This window comes from Bombina bombina, chromosome 3 (genome assembly GCF_027579735.1).
Source record: "Bombina bombina isolate aBomBom1 chromosome 3, aBomBom1.pri, whole genome shotgun sequence".
Taxonomy (NCBI): Eukaryota; Metazoa; Chordata; class Amphibia; order Anura; family Bombinatoridae; genus Bombina; species Bombina bombina.
Genome location: NC_069501.1, coordinates 1,191,398,671 through 1,191,423,112, shown reverse-complemented (window position 1 = coordinate 1,191,423,112; position 24,442 = coordinate 1,191,398,671). Strand labels below are relative to the sequence as shown.

The following is a 24,442-nucleotide window of genomic DNA, read 5'->3' as shown; positions in this document are numbered from 1 at the left end:
TTAAGACGACACTTTATGATTATGATCACAAAAATCTGACCCACCTACTGCTTTTTCTTTTTCTGAGATCTGTAGATTTTGATAATATCTACTGTAAGAGATTTTGTTTGATCTAACATTGTTTAATTTTTTTTCTTTTGTTTTTAACTAAAGCGGCTCTTGACCGCTGAATACCTGCAACCCCCCAAACTACTTACAGCATAGTTATATCCATCCTCTATTACAACCGTCATTTTTCATATCTCCTGTTAATACTATTTTTCTAAACAATACCGGTTTTGTAATAAGAATTTCTTAATCAACACATACAACAGATATAACTATCCACTGTTCTCCTATACCTACCCTATATGATGACAAAGAGACACCACAGGTCACTATTTTATACCCCTTACGATGACATTGTACGAACCTACTATACAGTCTTCTTTGTTTATCTGTACTAGCAATTTACCTATTCACATTGTCTATGTAACACATTCTGAATCTTGTTCATCTGGTTCTTATTTCTAATGCTTACGATTGTCTCAAAAATTCTTATTTAAAAAAAAAAAAAAAAAAGTTTCCAATTTCTAATATTAAATTTGCTTCATTCCTCTGATATTCTGTTTTGAAGAGATACCTAGGTAGGCATATGTAGCGCTACATGACAGGCAATAGCGCTGCCATCTAGTACTCTTGCAAATGGATAACATTACTGCAAAACTGCTGCCAATTAGTGCTCCAGAAATGGAACAGCTCCTAAGCTTAAAGGGACACTCAAGTCAAAATTAAACTTCATTATTCAGATAGAGCAGCAATTTTAAACAACTTTCCAATTTACTTCCATTAACAAAATGTGCACAGTCTTTTTATATTTACACTTTTTCAGTCACCAACTCCTACTGAGCATGTGCAAGAATTCACAGCATATACGTATATGCATTTGTGATTGGCTGATGGCTGTCACATGGTACAGGGGGAGTGGAAATAGACATAACTTTTCAATTTATTTAACAAAAATGTACTATTAATTTGAAGTTCAGACTAAGTGCTATTGCATTGTCTTCTTATCATGCCTTTGTTGATTATGCAAATCTACAGTGTTGACTGGTCCTTTAAATCCCTGCTTTTCAACAAAAGATACAAAAAGCAAAGAAAAATTGAAAATAGAAGTAAATTAGAAAATTGTTTAAAATCACATGCTCTGTCTGAATCATGAAAGAACTTTTTTAGTTTTCCTATCCCTTTAATTTTGACTTTCCTATCCCTTTAACACTTTTGCAACAACCACAGTATTGTGTTGGCTGTCCCAAGGGCTTCCAGGGGTGTAGGAGTGATGTTCTCGCCTACAGACAGTGATGTGAAGAAATACTGATGTGTCATTGCTGCTGGAGATGCTCCCACGGCCCTTGAACCCTTGCCATGGGCGACAAAAAGGGGTTAAATATATTTCTAACACCCTAGCTTTTTAACCATGTAGCTACAAGAGAGCACTGCAATGCATTACAGTGCTCTGCGTTTCATCTCTCTCTGGCAGTCCAAGAGTTACACCTCTCTGGAAACCCAAAGCATGATGGGCCACTAGCCAGACATTATCCCATAGTCACACAGCACAGAAGTAAAGCATGATGGGCCACTAGCCAGACATTATCCCATAGTCACACAGCACAGAAGTAAAGCACGATGGGCCACTAGCCAGACATTATCCCATAGTCACACAGCACAGAAGTAAAGCACGATGGGCCACTAGCCAGACATTATCCCATAGTCGCACAGCACAGAAGTAAAGCATGATGGGCCACTAGCCAGACATTATCCCATAGTCACACAGCACAGAAGTAAAGCACGATGGGCCACTAGCCAGACATTATCCCATAGTCACACAGCACAGAAGTAAAGCATGATGGGCCACTAGCCAGACATTATCCCATAGTCGCACAGCACAGAAGTAAAGCATGATGGGCCACTAGCCAGACATTATCCCATAGTCGCACAGCACAGAAGTAAAGCATGATGGGCCACTAGCCAGACATTATCCCATAGTCACACTGCACAGAAGTAAAGCATGATGGGCCACTAGCCAGACATTATCCCATAGTCACACAGCACAGAAGTAAAGCACGATGGGCCACTAGCCAGACATTATCCCATAGTCGCACAGCACAGAAGTAAAGCATGATGGGCCACTAGCCAGACATTATCCCATAGTCGCACAGCACAGAAGTAAAGCATGATGGGCCACTAGCCAGACATTATCCCATAGTCGCACAGCACAGAAGTAAAGCATGATGGGCCACTAGCCAGACATTATCCCATAGTCGCACAGCACAGAAGTAAAGCATGATGGGCCACTAGCCAGACATTATCCCATAGTCACACAGCACAGAAGTAAAGCACGATGGGCCACTAGCCAGGCATTATCCCATAGTCACACAGCACAGAAGTAAAGCATGATGGGCCACTAGCCAGACATTATCCCATAGTCACACAGCACAGAAGTAAAGCATGATGGGCCACTAGCCAGACATTATCCCATAGTCACACAGCACAGAAGTAAAGCATGATGGGCCACTAGCCAGACATTATCCCATAGTCACACAGCACAGAAGTAAAGCATGATGGGCCACTAGCCAGACATTATCCCATAGTCGCACAGCACAGAAGTAAAGCATGATGGGCCACTAGCCAGACATTATCCCATAGTCGCACAGCACAGAAGTAAAGCATGATGGGCCACTAGCCAGACATTATCCCATAGTCACACAGAACAGAAGTAAAGCATGATGGGCCACTAGCCAGACATTATCCCATAGTCACACAGCACAGAAGTAAAGCATGATGGGCCACTAGCCAGACTTTATCCCATAGTCACACAGCACAGAAGTAAAGCATGATGGGCCACTAGCCAGACATTATCCCATAGTCGCACAGCACAGAAGTAAAGCATGATGGGCCACTAGCCAGACATTATCCCATAGTCGCACAGCACAGAAGTAAAGCATGATGGGCCACTAGCCAGACATTATCCCATAGTCACACAGCACAGAAGTAAAGCATGATGGGCCACTAGCCAGACATTATCCCATAGTCACACAGCACAGAAGTAAAGCATGATGGGCCACTAGCCAGACATTATCCCATAGTCACACAGCACAGAAGTAAAGCATGATGGGCCACTAGCCAGACATTATCCCATAGTCGCACAGCACAGAAGTAAAGCATGATGGGCCACTAGCCAGACATTATCCCATAGTCACACAGCACAGAAGTAAAGCATGATGGGCCACTAGCCAGACATTATCCCATAGTCGCACAGCACAGAAGTAAAGCATGATGGGCCACTAGCCAGACATTATCCCATAGTCACACAGCACAGAAGTAAAGCATGATGGGCCACTAGCCAGACATTATCCCATAGTCACACAGCACAGAAGTAAAGCATGATGGGCCACTAGCCAGACATTATCCCATATATCCCATAGTCGCACAGCACAGAAGTAAAGCATGATGGGCCACTAGCCAGACATTATCCCATAGTCACACAGCACAGAAGTAAAGCATGATGGGCCACTAGCCAGACATTATCCCATAGTCGCACAGCACAGAAGTAAAGCATGATGGGCCACTAGCCAGACATTATCCCATAGTCACACAGCACAGAAGTAAAGCATGATGGGCCACTAGCCAGACATTATCCCATAGTCACACAGCACAGAAGTAAAGCATGATGGGCCACTAGCCAGACATTATCCCATAGTCGCACAGCACAGAAGTAAAGCATGATGGGATACTAGCCAGACATTATCCCATAGTCACACAGCACAGAAGTAAAGCATGATGGGATACTAGCCAGACATTATCCCATAGTCACACAGCACAGAAGTAAAGCATGATGGGCCACTAGCCAGACATTATCCCATAGTCGCACAGCACAGAAGTAAAGCATGATGGGCCACTAGCCAGACATTATCCCATAGTCGCACAGCACAGAAGTAAAGCATGATGGGCCACTAGCCAGACATTATCCCATAGTCGCACAGCACAGAAGTAAAGCATGATGGACCACTAGCCAGACATTATCCCATAGTCACACAGCACAGAAGTAAAGCATGATGGGCCACTAGCCAGACATTATCCCATAGTCGCACAGCACAGAAGTAAAGCATGATGGGATACTAGCCAGACATTATCCCATAGTCACACAGCACAGAAGTAAAGCATGATGGGCCACTAGCCAGACATTATCCCATAGTCACACAGCACAGAAGTAAAGCATGATGGGCCACTAGCCAGACATTATCCCATAGTCACACAGCACAGAAGTAAAGCATGATGGGCCACTAGCCAGACATTATCCCATAGTCGCACAGCACAGAAGTAAAGCATGATGGGATACTAGCCAGACATTATCCCATAGTCACACAGCACAGAAGTAAAGCATGATGGGATACTAGCCAGACATTATCCCATAGTCACACAGCACAGAAGTAAAGCATGATGGGCCACTAGCCAGACATTATCCCATAGTCGCACAGCACAGAAGTAAAGCATGATGGGCCACTAGCCAGACATTATCCCATAGTCGCACAGCACAGAAGTAAAGCATGATGGGCCACTAGCCAGACATTATCCCATAGTCGCACAGCACAGAAGTAAAGCATGATGGGCCACTAGCCAGACATTATCCCATAGTCACACAGCACAGAAGTAAAGCATGATGGGCCACTAGCCAGACATTATCCCATAGTCGCACAGCACAGAAGTAAAGCATGATGGGATACTAGCCAGACATTATCCCATAGTCACACAGCACAGAAGTAAAGCATGATGGGCCACTAGCCAGACATTATCCCATAGTCACACAGCACAGAAGTAAAGCATGATGGGCCACTAGCCAGACATTATCCCATAGTCACACAGTACAGAAGTAAAGCATGATGGGCCACTAGCCAGACATTATCCCATAGTCGCACAGCACAGAAGTTACTTATTACAAAAACTTGAGATTAATGTTAGTTGAGCTTCAGGATATTCTATGTCAGGTATTTAAAAAGCCACAAATTACCATATGTCTTACATGTTGGCAGAACCATTTTAAACACAGATATGCTTATCCGGCATTGATATTTAAGCACAATAATTTACAGAGGCCTGTAGCCTTTCACAGTAGGCAACTGTCATCACCTTCTGCAAATGACCAAGTCATCAGTCTGAACCATTTCAGCTATTGTCGTAACCTTTCATCAAGATCTCCACTAAATTGTATGACCTCATGAGCAAACCACTAATTGCTGTCTTTCTGTATAAGTATGTCGTTTGTCTTATGCCAGTATTGTACCTCACTGTACAGTTTCATAAGGCATATGTGGCACTGTGCAAATAAACATTATTATTATTAATAATAATAATAATAGTGTTCAGTTTGATGCATGTTCAGAGCTGTCAGATCATGCTATCAGTTAGTTTGACACACTATTTAAAATCTTTTCTCCAGATCACACTATGGGGTAGATTTACCAAGCAGCAGATGCTGCAATATACTCCAGAAGTTTCCGGCTTGCCGGAAACTTAAGTTAAGTAGCAGCGGGCATAACTCCTTAACTCGTCTGCCACCTTTTAGGTAGTAGACTGCAATCATTCCGATCAGATATGATCGGGTTTATTCACATCCCCTGCTAGCGGCCGATTGGCCACGAATGTGCAGGGGCGTAATTGCACAAGCATTTCACAAGCATTTTACATTGTTTAATTATGAAAACTAAATAAAAACTGCATCTCACTTTCAATATGTATTTTGCCCAGTGTTTACGCTTACCTCAGACATGCTGGAGTGTATTCCATAGAAGGCAGAAGTCTGACACTCCTATATGCTGCCCAGTAATTGGTTGATATGTGCACAAGCTCATTTATATCTGTCCATAATTGGCCACAGTAAAGGAAGGAAGACATAAAACATTCAAGTGGATTTTCAAGGGGTGTGTCCTAGGACTATGAAAAATTTGTAAAGTATAAATAAAAAAAATACTTTTAACTGTCCTTTAAAGAAATTATATTTAAAACAATTTAAAACAAAAAATATCTAGCTTTCACACTGTACGTAGCTTGATGCCCCGTGTTTCCGGCGAGACTTTAGGCTCACTGGAAATAGAAATTTTGAAGCAGCGGTTTTAAAGAATTATAAATGCGAGAGCGTATGCTGTCGGCATTTATTGATGTGCAGCAGACATTATCCGCAATATCGGATCATGTCCGCTCGCACAATGATAATTGTGCCCCATAGTCTCTAAAATCAAATTGAAAATGCAAATAATAAATATTTATGAAAATTACTTGACAGAAACAAGTTAAACATCTTTAAACATTGTGTTTGAGTATATAATAATCTGACTCTTTATGAGCATGATCCTAAAAGAGTCCATTGATGACGACATACCACAAATGGAAACTACATAACATACTCTGTAATATGTGGACAGATTATCATTGTTTGTCTCTCTTTTACTGAAATAGGGAGCCAAATATACAACCTTCAGCTATCATAGAGCTCGTTTCCATTGAGGAAACTGGTGATCATTTTTTTTTTATATCCATTGAAGTCTATGGAGACTTTCTAAGTTACCACCAGTTTCCAAACTTTACCACCCCAATGGTAACTAGCCCATATTTGGCAAGCTCAAAACAAAAAAATAGTTTCTAACAACATTTTCCCAGCTATCTTAAAGGGACAGTATACTGAAAAATGGTTTTTCGCTTAATGTGTTTACAATTGCTTTTTTTTACCAACTGCAGAGAAAAATGTATGAAAAATAGCTTTTTATGGTTTTTTTGTGTATATTAAAGATCTGATTTTGTGTTTTGAAGTCACAACCTAATAAAATGGGTTGAGCTTGTAGGTATAATCAGATCTCATTACTTTATCACATTGTATACATATACCTGCTTCTTTATCTTATATCTTTCCATAAAACAATCACCAATACTTGGAGAGAACAATGGAAAATCAACATTATATTACCTTATCTCTGCTATATCCCACTTGGAGTGTAGTTTCTTCTGCTGGCTGTGTTTACAAAGCTTATCTATAGATGGGACCTGCGGCCACAAACTTTCAGAATAGGTGGGGATACCACTTGTTAAATCAACTATTTCAAATGCCAATATAAGGGTAAAGGAGCTACTTGTAAACAATTTAATACACTCCAGCAGGTAAAGTGGATCATTGGGAACAAATTAAAGGGGAGAATTTTTTTGAGTAAACTGTCCCTTTAATGGCTACTGAAGAGCCAAAAATGGCCAATGCCAGCAATGTAAACTCAACCTTTAGCTCTAAAGTCTGATTGTTTTTAGAAAGTCATCCTCCAGTCAGTTTCAAGTCATTTATTGTTAGATAACTTACTTGCATTTCTCCTAATAAAAAGACTTATTTTAACCGTTTCTATGTGCATAGAGACATGCAGGGATTGACGATCAGAAGCTGTTTTCTCGATCCCCATACTACATTCAAGGGATTGTTGGGCGGCACTCAATGGGAGTGCTGGTGACATCTCTAGCACCAAGCCCCACAAAAAAATTAAATAAAAACAAAAGTTACAAAATAGGGGTTTAAAGGGAAAAGGCACTTTAGGGGCATATAAAAAACAGAAATATTTATGTTGCCACAATAAATTTGATTTAAATTAAATATGCACAGCTTGTCTGTATAACCAGGTAATCACAGCGATCACCTGGCAAATATATATATATATATATATATATATATATACAGTATATATATATATATATATATATATATATATATATATATATATATATATATATATATATATATATTATGTGTACTCTGGCACAAGGGACTCCTCTAGTTTTTATTTCAACTCCTAAAAGCCAGTATGGACCTCTTGTGAAACTTTAAATACCCTTGATAACAGTTTAGTAAGGTGATCACAGTAGCAGCGGGTGGGTCTTCTGACTATTTTCAATCTTATTTACTAAAATCTTAACAAAAATATAGTTATGTTTGTTGAAGCCTTGAAATATATATATGTAGGTCACTCACTGAAATGTGACTTACAATAGTGCTTATATAAAAGACAGTAAGAAGGAAATGAAAACTGTTTCATATTTTGATAGAAAGTCTATAATCTCCATTCCTAAGCTACTGAGGCATTCTGTATTTTGCCCTCTGTCCTGGTGGTTAATTGGAACCATATTTTCTTTTAGAACATTAAAACTGTTAATAATAAACATGATAGAATCTTATCTGGTAAAAACAAATATAGATGTCCTTTATAGGTTCCTTTAAAAAACAGTTATTCCACTATCAAAGGAAAAATTCCATTCTGGTAGAAAAAAAGGCTGAGAGAAAAAAGCATCCGTTATATAATGTCAGCAAATCATTTTATAAAAATCAGCTGCCTCTATTAACATCTAACTGATTTAATATCCAATATATCTCTTACATTTGTATTACTTGATTATATAAATCAAAACTTTATTATAGTCTGATTTATTTCTAAATGTATTACTTGTATGATTTATTCACTTAAAGGGACATATTGTACATGCTCTTTTACAGAGCCTTCCTATATACTTCTGTTATCAAATTTGCTTTGTTTTCTTGGTATCGTTTGTTGAAAAGCATACCTATGTAGCTTCAGGTGCTACAATGTACTACTGGGAGCTAGCTGGTGATTGGTGGCTGCACATTTATGCCTCTATTAATTGGTTCAACAGATGTATGCAGCTGGGTCCCAGTAGTGCATTGTTGCTTCTTAGACTACCTAGGTATGCCTTTTGACAAAGGATACCAAGAAAATAAAGCAAATTTGATTATAGAAGTAAATTGGAAAGTTGTTTAAAATAGTGTGCTCTATCTGAATAATGAAAATCATGAACATTTCATTTTGATTTTACTGTCCTTTTAAGAGAGAATAAATGATCAAATTGATGTTATTTGTTGAAACATTCATTCAAGTCTGCACATTTTTACATAGGATTATAAAACATAAGAATTAGATTGTTAGCCTTGTTCATTTCACTGTTCTGTATACCAGTAAATATAAAAAAGTAACACAAATTTAAAGGGATGTTAAACCCTGAAATATATATTTGCTGCATAGGAAAGAATTAGTTGGTAAGGACAACTAAATTTCTATTGGTGTACACTGACGCACCCTCCTTTCAGCACAAGAATATATATTTTAAAAATGCTTTTTTTGGATGCAACAAAGATGACAATATCTCTTTACAAATACAATTTCATGTAGCCCTTTGGTTTATGATGGGTTTTTGTTATTATATAAGAAGATTTACTTATTTGCTTATTTATATCAGTTAATGGGAAGGTGATGCGCCAGGCTCCTTTCATAACTGACTTATATAGGGCCAGAATACAAGTGGAGCGGTATTTAACACTCTCGCTCAAATGTTAACTCCGCTAGAAGTAAGCTTTTTGTATGTGTTGGGTAGCGCTTGTATTACAAGTTGAAAGTAAACTGTTTTCGCTCGCCCGATAACCCGACACACGTTAAAAAGCCAAATTTAGAATATTGTGCGCACGATAACCTATTTCCCCATGGAAGTAAATGGAGAAAAAAAGGAGGGGGCCTAACACCCTACTCACGCGCAAACCTGATCCCGTATTCTCAAGTGCGCTAAAACCAATGTGAAATATTTACAGTACAAACAAAGTATAGCACTTTATTAGAAATAAATATGCTTTTACATGTTTTTATCTACTTTACTGTAAAGGGCTCTAGTGCACATATATACAGTGTGCAAAAATGTTTTAATAGTCTCTCACACAAGTTCATATAATTATTTATTGCTGGGAATTTATCCTTTCAAAAATACAGGTAGCCCTCAGTTTACGCCGGGGTTAGGTTCCAGAAGGAATGGTTGTAAATCGAAACCGTTGTAAATTGAAACCCAGTTTATAATGTAAGTCAATGGGAAGTGAGGGAGATAGGTTCCAGGCCCCTCTCAAAATTGTCATAAGTAACACCTAATACATTATTTTTAAAGCTTTGAAATGAAGACTTTAAATGCTAAACAGCATTATAAACCTAATAAAAGAATCACACAACACAGAATATATAATTAAACTAAGTTAAATGAACAAAAACATTTGCTAAACAGCATTATAAATCTAATACAATAATCACACAACACAGACTTTACTTGCATTTTTCTGCAAACAGTTCTTTCTATGCATTCCAATCTGGACAGATTTATAGACAGGAAGATCTTGTTCCTTTGAAATCTGCTCGATAGCTCAGGTCTGGTTAAACTGATTAATTTCAGCTTGCTTGGATTTGCTGCAACACAAGCGGACAGCTCCACCTACTGGCTATTTTAATAAATGCACTGCTTCTCAATGCTTTTCAATAGCAGTCAGATGACTTGAAAAAAAAGGTTGTTATTCTGAAACGGTGTAAATTGAACCGTTGTAAAACGAGGGCCACCTGTAGTTTACAAAAAGTACAGTGTGTCGTTTTTCACTTTTCGTGTGTATGCTGTCAGTCCTGTACCTATTTTTATGAATCCGTTCAAATTGTAAAATGAGGGCTACACAAATATATTTGTATCTTTCAATTCATAAATGATAACTAGACAGACAGACAGGAAGATTTATAGATAGATGATAGATAGATAAATAGATAGATAGATATATTGATTGATAGATAGATAGAAAATTATAGACACGGATAGATAAAATGACAGACACAGATAGATAGACAGACAGATACTTAAAGGGACACTGAACCCAAATTTTTTCTTTTGTAATTCAGAAAGAGCATGCAATTTTAAGCAACTTTCTAATTTACTCCTATTATCATTTTTTCTTCATTCTCTTGCTATCATTATTTGAAAAAGAAGGCATCTAAGCTTTTTTTTGGTTTCAGTACTCTGGACAGCACTTTTTTATTGATGGATGAATGTATCCACCAATCAGTAAGGACAACCCAGGTTGTTCACCAAAAATGGGCCGGCATCTAAACTTACATTCTTGCATTTCAAATAAAGATACCAAGAGAATGAAGAAAATTTGATAATAGGAGTAAATTAGAAAGTTGCTTAAAATTTCATGCTCAATCTGAATCACGAAAGAAAAATTTTGGGTACAGTGTCCCTTTAATACAACAACTGCTGTCATATTTTAAGTTTCCTTACAGTTGTATTAATTGCTGTACAGAACAATAAAGGGTAATACATGAGACAAAAGGAATAGTTTCTGTGCTACAATCCCACATTGCTCTTAGAAATCACATATGATCAGCCTAGGAATGACCATGTACACTCCAATACATTTGCTTACAGCGCCATCTGGTGCACATAATGTGATATGCCAGCTGGGAAGTATTTCCTTAGGCTGCATACAAACACAGGTGTGATTTATTGCTAATGGCATTGCTGCTGGCTTCCCTAAGCGCTAGTGCTTATTTGTAGGTACTTGTAGAGAGAGACATTTTTATATTCGCATGCTGTTGGATGCACAGACTAGAAAACCTTGTTTTCCCCCCTTATCTGCCATGAAAACCTTCAGTAAATTGCATAGAAATGTGTTGCAGCTCTCCATGGCAATCAAAACTTAATAAGTAACAAAGGGAGAGCTGATTGCATTCGCTGGGTTAACTTATATACGGAATCTTATAATAGATTTTTCCTTTAACAGGGCGTTTAACCTCTGGTCCTGATGGTCACAGAGCAGACCTCCCAATCGTGCTGCAGTTTGCAGATTTTCCCCAATTTGGTAGCTCTGTCCTGCATTGTATTTTTTTTGGCCCCTTATCTTGTTTTCTCTTAAAGGGACACTAAAGTCTAAATTAAACTTTCATGATTCACATAGACCATAATATTTAAAAAGAAAATAAAAACTTTCCAATTTACTCCCATTGTCAAATTGTAAAACAAAGCAAACGAGATGCGCACCTCTGACTTACGTTAAAAGTTCACCTTTTATTAACCGGTGCTCCTAAGTTTAGACAGACACTCACAAGCAAACATATAAACAGAGTCAGTCAGTGGTACCTCCCATATGTCATACACGGATGAGCCTGTTGGTGTGATTGAAGCACAATCTCCACTTGATCATCACATCTTCTGAATCGCCTGATTCTGGGAGCTCTGTACACACCTTCATTTTTATCTGAAGACTTATTATCAAATATTAAAAGTTTAAAAAAATGTTTAAACAACCCTAGTAGACAACGGCTTCTGAAATGCTATGGATGCCCATTGCCCAGTGAGGGCTAACATTAGTTTTCATTGTCAGCTACATCTACACTCACAAGCCTCAGTCCTGGAAGGCATTAGGTAAATATTGGATGTTACGCAAATCCCATTCAGTCTACATCCAAAGATGCTCAAATTGTCCACTCAATGGTCCAGGGCACATGGGGTCCTACCCATTCTTTCTGCTCCAAGTATTGCTTAGCTCTCTGGAAGCTGTTGAGGTGGACCGTGGGAAGACTTATGGGAATCTGGAGGAGATGTTTGAATATCTGGGGTTGCAGTCGGGTTTGACATGTAAAGGTGCTTGGTCAGCCTAGAGGCATTGCTTGGTGGATTCAAGTTTCACTTTCTGAAAGGGAAGGGAGGGTGGCAAGAGGGAACTAAAGCAACGTTTAATTTGCGTTTAATCTAAAGGTAAATTTTATTTTATTTTCTAAAACCGATTGTAGGACAATGTCTTATATAATCTCTTTAGCTCACCAGGCCCTAAGCATTAGCAGTAGGTACCTATCAGCCAACGACCATTAGCATGTAGTACATATCAGCCAATGAGCATTAGCCGTAGGTACCTATCAGCCAAAGACCATCAGCAGGTAGTACATATCAGCCAATGAGCATAAGCCGTAGGTACCTATCAGCCAACGACCATCAGCAGGTAGTACATATCAGCCAATGAGCATTAGCAGTAGGTACTTATCAGCCAATTATTTTTTACTTGAAAGTAACTATCAGCCAATGAGGAAGTACCTATCAGCTAATGAGTATCTTTAAGCCAATTAGCATTAGCAAGAAGTGCACAGCTAATACAACCATGTTAGTTTAGAGTTAAATATAAACAGCTTGTTTCATGCCAAAAATTATGTCATGTTTAAATTCTTCTCTTTCATATAAATGATAGAAAATAGTTAGGTACTGTGTCCACTTAAAGGGACATTAATCTAATAATGGAATAAACATTGTGTAAATGTGCACAGTGAAATGTAATTGCAGTGTACTCGTATTATTTGTTTGCTTTCGTAGTACATAATTTAAATCAGAAAATTGCATTTTTTATTCCCTCAAAAGAGGCTGAATAGCATCTCATGGAATTCCAATCTTCTGAACCTCCTACATGGTTCACTTTAATTGCTCAATCAATGTATAACCATAAAAATGATTCTTAAAAACAATTATTGGTTTAGGGATAGATTACAAGTGGAGCACAATTTTAAGGTGCGCCCGTAAAGGGGCAAGTTTGCATATCTACAGGCGCACGCTAAATTAGCAGTCATTACAAGTAGCTGGTTAATGCTCCTGCGAGCTTGCAGTTTCACTTTGCGCTTAGCACAATTATCCAGAGGTCAGAACTCTGGTTAAAGGGACAGTTTAGTCCAAAATAAACTTTCATGATTCAGATAGAGAATGCAATTTTAAACAATTTTCCAATTTACTTTTATCACCAATTTTTCTTTGTTCTCTTTGTATTCTTAGTTGAAAGCTAAACATAGGAGGTTCATATGCTAATTTCTAAGCTCCTGAAGGCCGCCTCTTCTCTCAGGGCATTTTGACAGTTTTTCACCACTAGAGGGCGTTAGTGCATGTGTGTCATATAGATAACACTGTGCTCACACATGTGGAGTTCAGGTGAGCACAGTGTTATCTATATGATACTGTGCTCACGCATGTGGAGTTCAGGTGAGCCAGCTCTGATTGGCTAAAATGGATGTCTGTCAAAAGAACTGAAATAAGGGGCAGTTTGCAGAGGCTTAGATACAAGGTAATCACAGAGGTAAAAAATGTGTATTTATATAACTGTGTTGGTTGTGCAAAACTAGGGAATGGGTAATAAAGGGATTATCTATCTTTTTAAACAATAACATTTTTGGTGTAGACTGTCCCTTTAATTAAAAAAATGTGCCCCAATTTCCCCCAAAATAAAGTGGACAGTTCCTTAATATAAATAAAAAAATATGAGCAGTTATGAGCGGTTAAAGTTAGGAGATGTGGGGTGCTTGAAAAAAAACGCCACTGAAAATGCCTTTACATTGCAGTCTATGGGTGACTGTGTTTTTATAGTAAATAGACACGTATAAATACATATATATTTTTATTTTGCTGCGCTAATTGCCCCCTGTGCTGCGCTAGGTGCTTTGCTGTGTCTCATGGCATGAGAACGAGGCTCTCATTTGAGCCTATGGAAGCGTGCTCTTGTGAGCGCAAGACATCCAGGCAATTGCGCCTAACTTGTAATACCAGTGGACATTTGTTTGCGCTGGTATTACTGAGCTGAGCACAAATATTGGGCTCACAAAATAATCTAGGTCTTAGTTTTTAAATGACAAGCTTTTGCAATGCAGTGCTTAATTTATGATGCACATATAAAATAATAATAATATCCCTTTAAGTTAATTTTGCCGGCATTCTCTAAATCACGTCTATATAGTGCTCATTGCCAATTATTTATCAAACAGATTTTTTTTTATCCTGCACTTGCTTCTCTGCGTCAAGTTGTCAATTCATCATCTCCTCCTCGTTGCAGAGTGTTATTAATTTACTGAATGCTGCAGGTAACTAAAGTAATTATACTGTGTATACTTCAAATGTGCTCAAGGTATATATCAATCAATGTTCATTTGAATACCTTTCATCTTTTCCTTTTCATATATTATGTATGCATTTATTTTTCTCTTAAACCAGTTAAAAATTGCTGACACATGTAATAGTTAACTCTGTGTCTACCAGTCTGTCCTCTTTGGCAGTAAAAGGGTTAAAGGGACATTCTAGTATAAAAATGAAATTTTGTATTTTGTTAGATCATTTAATTTCCTTCCATAAGGCAGGGAGAGTCCACAACTTCATTCCTTACTGTTGGGAAACACAACACCTGGCCACCAGGAGGAGGGGGAAAAAAAACAGCCGAAGGCTTAAATATGCCTCCAACTTCCCCTATCCCCCAGTCATTCTTTGCCTTTCATCACTATAGGAGGTGACAGAGAAGTGTCAGAAGATATGGATAGTCCTGTAATGGGTATGTTCTCTTCAAGAAAGGACTGGAGTTTTAAGTAATCATATAAACCTCTCAGTGAGAGTATTGATGAAAGTTTGAGTCTGGAGATGCAGGGAAAGTTTTTCTGCGAACCCGTCCAGACTCTCGCTAACAGCTCCTAAAGAATCAGTTTTGATGAATTTCACTGCTTGCTGTTACACACTCAAGTCCATGTCAGAAGTGCTGCTTCAAGACTGTTGCACTTCTACAGCATGTATCCTGAAGGGTAAGACCATTTTTTATATATACTGTACACTTTAAAACGCTATACAGGGTCACAGTGTGGCTCCTTTATACCTCGATAGGATCAGTGGTTAATATCTCCTTCAGGGAGATTATTTCAACAGCTTGGGAATTTATATCTGGTTAATGTGAGAGTTTTTGGGCTCATAGACTGTGTGTTTTTAGGCTTGGAACAAACAGGTTTCACTTTCATTTGAAGTGTTGCGCAACTCATAATAGCTTAGCACCCTTTTTCATAGCAGGGCCTGTCTTACGCACCACGTGACCGGATGCGGTCTCTTTCAATTCATAAGATCCTGTTGCAGACATCATTCCTGAGGAGATCACTGTTAGCTGACTGGATCTAGGAGGTGGTGACTGCCCCAGCCATTGGGAGTATTAAGGTGCCGTTTTTTAAATAAAAGCGTTTATTTCTGTTGTCCTTCTGTGGGTATATACAAAGCTGTGGAGGACTCTGATACTACATTACAAGGTTCCGCTTCTTCTGTACTGATTAATAATTCCTGTTTATATTGTGAGGAGGCTGTGGTTTGCTGCCTGCTCAATTTTGTTTCATTTGCTTAAACACTGTTCTAAAGTCTAAGCAGGGAGACAAGCCTGCTAATACTCATAGCGCTATTAGCCCTTCTGAGCCATCTACTTCTCAGGAATCTGGGTCCCAAGAAATGACTACCCTTTCTACATTACCACTCCACATGCAGTTCCCCGCAGCTCAACTAATTCTCCATCTGGAGGGGGCCTTTTTCCAGCGGACTTTACCATGCAGTTACAATCAGCGATGTCTATGGCCATGAGTGCCTTACCTCGCTATATCAAATGCAAGAGAAAGGTTAAACATAGTTCTCCTGACCTAGAGTCATCTAAATATTTGTCATATTTAGCTACTATAGCCCAGCTATCTGAGGATGAGTTAACCTCTGTAGCTTCAGAGGGTGAGCTTGCTGAGTCAGAGACTTCAGTTTCCAAACTTCCTTCAGAGGAAGATCCCTCCTTTAGATTTAAAATTGAGCATCTGCGTTTTTTATTAAAGGGGGTTCTGTCTACACTAGAGGTTCCAGAGGATGCACTCCCTAAGGAACTTAAGATCCCTAAATTAGACAGGGTTTATGAAGATAGAAAGGTCCCTCTGACTTGTCCTGTGCCAGTTAAGATGGCGAACATTATTAGTAACGAATGGAAAAGAGTAGGAACTTCTTTTTCACCCTTTTCTACTTTTAAAAAATTATTCCCGGTTCCTAACTCTCAATTAAATTTGTGGGGCTCTATTCCTAAGGTGGATGGTGCCATCTCTATGCTGGCTAAGCATACTAGTATTCCTCTGGAGGATAGTTCTTCTTTTATAGAGCCTATCAAGTAGGGGGGGCAGACTGTCTCTTTTTTCAGACGCTTGGTTCCAGGATGTACAGGACCCTTGGGCCCTGGAGGTTGTATCTCAAGGATACAGGAAAGGATTCAAGTCTCATCTGCCCAGGGGCACATTCCTACTCTCCAGTCTATCTACAAGACCGGAAAAGAGGGCTGCCTTCTTAGGTTGCGTACATGATCTCTCCTCTCTAGGAGTAATTGTCCCTGTTCCTACAGCAGGAGGAGGTTTGGGGTTTTATTCAAACCTTTTCGTGGATTCCAAAGAAGGAGGGAACTTTTCGTCCAATTCTGGACCTAAAGTGCCTAAACAAGTTTCTAAGTGTTCCCTCTTTGAAGATGTAGACAATATGGTCAATCCTTCCTCTGGTTCAGGAAGGACAGTTTATGACCACGATAAACCTGAAGGATGCATACCTTCACGTCCCGATTTACAGGGAACATTTTCAGTTCCTGAGGTTTGCTTTTCTGAACCAGCACTTCCAGTTCATAGTTCTTCCGTTTGGCCAAGATACTGCTCCAAGGATATTTACAAAGGTTCTGGGGGCTCTTCTAGTCGTTGTCAGAACATGAGGTATTGCAGTAGCGCCTTACCTGGATATCTTGGTACAGGCCCCATCTTTTCGTCTAGCAGAAGAACATATGGAGTCCCTACTAAATCTTCTTCGATCAAATGGATGGAAGATAAGCTTGGAAAAGAGTTCTCTTACTCCAAGTACAAGGGTGAATTTTCTGGGAACTATAACTATATAATATACTCCATATCCATGAGAATATTCCTCACAGGTCAGAGACATTGCAAGCTAACTTCTGCATGTCTTGTCCTTCAGGCCTCCTCGAGACCCTCAGTGGCTCAGTGTATGGAGGTAATCAGACTCATGGTGTCCTGCATGGACATCCTTCCTTTTGCCAGATTTCATCTCAGACCCTTACAACTATGCATGCTGAGACAATTGAATGGCAACCATTCAGATCTGTCTCAACAGATTGAGCCTCCTGAGAGGATTATGGCTCATTCCAATAGAGCAGTGGCTTCCTCCTGGGCTTTTTTTTAGAATGAAGCCTCAATGGATCAGATTTGTAAGGCGACTACCTGGTCCTCCTTACACACTTTTTCTAAATTTTACAAGCAGCTTTCGGGAGAAAAGTTTTGCAGGCTGTGGTGCCCTCAGAATAGGGTCCGCCTCTTTTTTCTGTTCCCTCCCGTTATTCATTCAGTGTCATCTGAAGCTTGGGTATAGTTTTCCCAAAAGTAAGGAATGAAGTCGTGGACTCTCCCTGCCTTATGGAAGGAAAACATAATTTATGCTTACCAGACAAATTCCTTTCCTTCATTGCAGGGAGAGTCCACGACCCCGTCCGTAATTTATGGGGTTTTTTGGCGGCTCCCTTTTTATATTATTTCTTCTGGCAACTTTTATACCTTGATGTTTCTCCTACTTTTCCTTGTTCCCTCGGCAGAATGACTGGGGGATAGGGGAAGTGGGAGGAATATTTAAGCCTTTGGCTGGGGTGTCTTTGCCTCCTCCTGGTGGCCAGGTGTTGTATTTCCCAACAGTAAGGAATGAAGTCGTGGACTCTCCCTGCCAGGAAGTAAAGGAATTTATCTGGTAAGTATAAATTATGTTTTTTTTAACACATTCCCTTCTTTTCCTATGTATATATCCTCTATACAGCGGCACAACACTTTGCAGATTGTGTTTTAAAAGGTTCTTTAGTCTCTCTTTAACAAGTTATCAGTGTCATGCGCATGGAGCATACTAACCTTTGTTAGCTTTGAGATAACACTGCGCTTGTGCATGTAAAGCCAATATTTACTGCTTTGTAGCAGCTCATATGTGGAGGGTAATAGTGTTCTATTATGATATCATGTCCTTTTAACTTCTTCAAAAAGGCTTAAACACTTTGCTAGATTACAAGTGGGGCGGTAACGTTAGCATGGGAGCAATATATCAATATCGCGACCGCACTAAGTTACGCTCATATTACAAGTTAAAAGTAAACGCAATTTCTCGAACGCAATCACATTTTACGCTCAATTTTTTTACGCAGCTTTGCTTACAGAGTTTGGGTTGAGAAAAAAAGTTGCACTAAACACAAAAAACCCCCCCACCAAAATTAAGTTTCATGACCTACACTATCCACTCCCAAAACTATTAACCTCCGCATCCACCATTGCAAACTACCCCCTGCACTATTAACTCCTAATCGACCACATCCCCATCGCAAACTACCACGATACATTATTAACCCAAAAACCACTACTTCCTTATAGCAAATGTCCCAATGCACTATAAACCCATAACCCGCCATAACCCCTACACTTCTTAACCACATAAACTGCCAATACCCCCACCACAATAAACCCTAACAGCTAACCCACCAAGACCCCTAATCATTTAGCCACCAATCAGCAAGCATTACCCAGGTGCTGAACCTAAAATGGGCCAGCTCCTAAGCTTTCATTCCTGCTTTTCAAGTAAAGATAAAAAGAGAATGAAGAAAAATAGGAGTAAATTAGAAAGTTGCTTAAAATTGCATTCCCTATCCGAATCATGAAAAAAAAATTGGGTTTAGTATCCCTTTACAGATTATTACATAGTAGAGTTGTGCATTCATTTCGGAATGAAGAGATTTTTCGTTCCAAAAATGGGATATTTGTTTTGTGATCTAAAAGTATGCACAGGGGAATTTAACAAAAACAAAGGAATAATTCTGAATTTGGCATTATTCCTTCTTTTTTTTAAAAAAATGGCTAATATACTTACCTACACGCACAGGAGGGTGTGCTAACGGTATGAAAATTTTGGCTAAACCGAAAATTTCTTGGCTGCACATACCCCATTTCAATGTACACGTACCCTCATTTTACTATGTGTTTTATACAGATTCACAATAACAAAATATACACAGATGACAGCACTGGCAACGTACACCCAAACATAAAAGATAATTACTGCACTTTATGTAAACTCCCTTTGAAAGAATATATTTCCAGAAATACATAATTGTTTGAAACTGTGTGGGAGTCTATTAAGACATTTTTGCACAAGAAAGGAAGAAACTTAAAAAAGACCTGAAAAGACAGTATTTTGAAGTTTTTAGATTTTAAATTTATTTACAATGTGCAGATTTGCAAATCTATAGTTTTAGATGTTATCATAGTAATGAGTTTTAAGTAATGAGCAGGTGTGAGCATTTGGCACTTTATTTTATAAACAAATTCTGAATATAGCCGCAGTGTTTTACTTACAATAAATTTACTTTTGTGATCTTGAGCAAAGTGCTGTACAGGGATAACGAAATAAGGGAAATAAGAGGCTCCTCGTGGTTCAGTAACTACCAAAAATGATATTTCCAGCCTGTCAACTTTAAAATGGACCTTTATTTCACAATTACATCATGATCCAAGGGAAAAAGGACAATGTTATACATCAGCTTTTGGCTAGAAATGTTTTGAGTACTTTGTCCCTTTAAACTAATGTAGATAGATGGATAGATAGATAGTGACAGCACATTTTATCTTGAATATGACAAAACTGAAATACTAATTTGACCCTTAAAATGCTGGGTATTAACATATAAACATACCATTAGCTACAAGTACATATTATCTAAAGGTTCATAAACCTTATAATAATAACATAGGGGTATTTTTTAAGCACCGTTTTGAAACTATAATAAATAATACCAAAAAGGTATATTTAAAAAAAAAAAAAATTGTTATTAATTTGGTGTTTCCTAAACATGCATTTTTTCATATTGCCACTAGATGTCACTGTTTAGTCACGTACTAGAATAAAATACTGTATCAGTTGCACATTATAAAGTTATTTTTCTAAACAAGACGACATAGTTTTATAAATTGTGTATAATTAGTTTAGAGGAATACAGGAGCGATGCATTATTTTGTAACGCCTTACAATGGTGAAAAATAGAGTATAGATAACTTTAATGTTTTATATAATTAAAGGGTCATATGTACTATATAATAGGGAGTCATTTGCAGATACAGTGTCTTTCTTGACAGCAAGCACTCCCCTAATGAAGATTATGATTCTGGTAGCACAGCTTTTTAATTGCTGTTTAACCCATAGCCTAAATTATATGGTAGCATTGAGAGACAACTAGAATCTGCAGGATTAGGGGAAGTTTTATTTGTAATATGCAAAAACAAAGCATCAGTAAAAAATATAGTTTCCTAACAAAACCTCAGGTTGCAAGTAAATCTGAATGTGTATGTTTTTTCGTTCAGACAGGCAAGAGTTAAAAGCAAAATTACCACCTTACAAATAGAAAGCCCTGTCTGGTAATAATCATACAGTTTTTTTCCCCTGCTCCCCAAACCATAAAATCTCCAGTTACCCTCTGAAAATGAAAGGACAGCCAAAAAAACAGTGAAGCCGCAAATAAAATGCTGAGAACTACTCAAATTTTGTATTAAACAGCAAAGCATGTTATTAAAATCACACTTTTTGGTTCTATATTTAAAGGGACAGTCTACACCAAATTTTTTATTGTTTTAAAAGATAGATAATCCCTTTATTACCCATTTCCCAGTTTTGCATAACTAACACATTTATAATAATATACTTTTAACCTCTGTGATTATCTTGTATCTAAGCCTCTGCACACTGCCCCTTTTTTCAGTTCTTTTGACAGACTTGCAGTCTAGCCAATCAGTGCCTGCTCCCAGATAACTTCACGTGCACGAGCACAGTGTTATCTATATGAAATACTAACACCCTCTAGTGGTGAAAAACTGTTAAAATGCAATCTGAAAGAGGTGGGCTTCAAGGTCTAAGAAATTAGCATATGAACCTCCTAGGTTAAGCTTTCTACTAAGAATACCAAGAGAACAAAGCAAAATTGGTGATAAAAGTAAATTGGAAAATTGTTTAAAATGACATGCTCTATCTGAATCATGAAAGTTTATTTTGGCCTAGACTGTCCCTTTAAATGCAACTCAGTTTGTCTGCTTGTTCAACCATTTCATGAGTTTGAAACAAAATATTTTTCTTTTATGGTTCTGAAAATTAGGAGCATGCTCATGTTTGAAGAACTATAATGCAGCAGTTTTGGAAGAATTTTTTTAATGCTCTTATACATTGTGGGGACACTGCTGACATTTAAAGCTCAAAAGCATTCTTGCAAAACTTGTAAACTGTGAAAGAAAAAAATTGTGTCTAATGTCCCTTTTATAGCAAAGAACAACCAATACAAATGTAAACAGTGTTTCTTCCAGTCAGAAAGCAACCTATTCTATACAAGTACAGATGTATTTCTTACCACCAGCTGAGAAAACACACAATCTCCATATCAATGAATATTCAAAGTCAAATGCATTCACGTCTCTATAATTTGTTCATATTGATCTTTATATCTGTTCATATCATTTGGAGTTTAGTTATCCCCAGAAAATAATAAGAAATGACCTTATCTACGTTATTAGATTAAACCACATGACACCTGACTGCCGGCACAGACTGATCATGTGCTTCATGTAATTCTATTATAAGATCTTGTGTCACATGGTTTATGTTGATTAGCGGGATGATTTTTTTTGGGGGGGGGTATAGCGGAATAGATTAGTCTGCTGGATGTCAGACAACAATTCCAGTCTGCACAATTGGCACCAGGCATGGTTTTATATTTGTGATTTGGAAATGTTGTTTCTGCTATTTGTCACATTGTATCTAACATTATATAGCACGTTTGCTATGTTTTGTATTGAAAACTGAAGAATTCTATGGACCCTGAAAGAGACCATAAAATTGCATAGTGGGGCTGTAATAAGTTATACGGAAGTAAAGTTACTTCTTTCTCTTGGTATCCTTTCTTTGAGAGCATACTGATGTATACTCAGGAGTGTGCATGTCTCTTAAGCACTATAACTATATGTATGTATGTTGCATACACTGCTGCCATATTGTCCGCAAGATATGTGCACGCTCTTTAGCATACCTCAGTATGCTCTTATGGCTCATGCTGTAATTCGAGCTGTCATCTTTGACATTGGAGACTGCAGCTAAAAACTCTATTGTATTCTTGGCAAGTTTCCCTCTGAAGGGTACAGCAGGGGATTAGGGGACATTAAAGTCACATTTGTTTGTGATTGGCTGATAATAGAAGGGGCCAGAAAATGGAAGAAACTTCAAATTTATCAGAAACAAATCTACTGCTCATTTGAATTTCAGAGTAAATGCTATTGCATTTCCTTTTTACTGTGCATATGTAGATGATGCAAGTTTACTGTATTTAATAGTTCTTTAGGATCAGTAATGCTAAAACTGTCATGCTTTATAACAATTTACAACATGTGCATTAGAATGTCCCTTTAGAATGTAGGAAAACAAGTAACAATACAAATTCAAACTAAAACCTATATAACTACTCATTTTTTCCCTCTTTAGGTTACCAGTGCAATTGTCCCTCTCAGTTCATAGGAAAAAACTGTGAATCTGAAATTACTGCGTGCTTCCCTAACCCATGCAGGAACGGTGGCTCTTGTGATCCTATTGGGAACTCATTTATCTGCAATTGCAGGGCAGGACTTAGAGGAGTTACGTAAGTAGACTTTAAAATACTTGATAGTTTCAGATATTTTATCTACAAAAAATACATTCCAAAGAAACGTATTCATTTACTAACTTTATGCACCACTTCCAGTCCTTGCAGCAATTGGAAAAGCATTTAAACACTTTTAATATATTTTATTTAAATAGTGGTCTAATGCAATACAGTTAATCAGAGGCTATAATCCCTAAGCCATTGAAAGGTTGGTAATCTTGTAATAAGGTACAAACAAGTTTAACAAATACATACAGAAAGAGGAGCGCTCTCTCAGGAACGAACAACAGCTCAATAGCTTGTTCTATGGGGATTTACAAACTGGGAGCAGTTTATTTTAGCCCACTAGTGCTTTTCACAGAGGAGAGTTTTCCTGAAGTGTATCAGTTTGATCTCGCCTAACAAGGTCAGTCCAGCCCTAAAATACCAGGCACCCAGTGAACCACAGTGGGGTTAAAAAATTAATTTCTAAACAAATAAATTACAACTGCTGCAAAGACAGGAAGTGAGTCATTAAAGTTAGCACACAACTTCCTTCGTTCCTTTAAAAGTTTTCACATTTGGTTACACATATAGTTAATCAAAAATACATGTTTTTACTTTTCTTTGCATTAACTGGATATGCCTAAATTTGATCTGAATTTTACTTTGTAAAGGTGTGAAGAGGATATCAATGAATGTGAAAGAGAAGAATGTGAGAATGGCGGAACATGTGTAAACATATTCGGTTCATTCCTATGTAATTGCACTCATGGATACGTAGGACAGTATTGTGGATTAAGACCTGTGGTAGTACCTAATATACAACCAGGTCATTCCTACGTAGGCAAAGAAGAACTTATTGGAATAGCAGTGGTCTTGTTTGTCATTTTTGTTCTAATCATCTTATTTATAGTATTCCGCAAGAAAGTATTCAGAAAAAATTATTCCCGTAATAACATTACTCTTGTTCAAGACCCTGCTACTGCTGCACTACTTAATAAAACCAATGGAATTCAGTTTAAAAATCTGCGGAATAGCGGAGAT

At 38.0% G+C, this 24,442-nt stretch overlaps 1 protein-coding gene across 2 annotated transcripts in view; it reads left to right on the top strand.

Moving 5' to 3' along the window:
* The window catches only part of FAT3 (FAT atypical cadherin 3), a 637,515-nt gene that overhangs the window by 595,746 nt on the left and 17,327 nt on the right, over positions 1-24,442 (top strand). For both annotated transcript variants that reach the window (XM_053708624.1, XM_053708625.1), the window contains exons 22-23: positions 23,260-23,413; positions 24,073-24,442. The exon at positions 24,073-24,442 is cut by the window's right edge and continues 286 nt beyond it. In XM_053708624.1, the coding sequence (XP_053564599.1) occupies positions 23,260-23,413; positions 24,073-24,442 (524 nt within the window). The remainder of the gene's footprint in view (positions 1-23,259; positions 23,414-24,072) is intronic.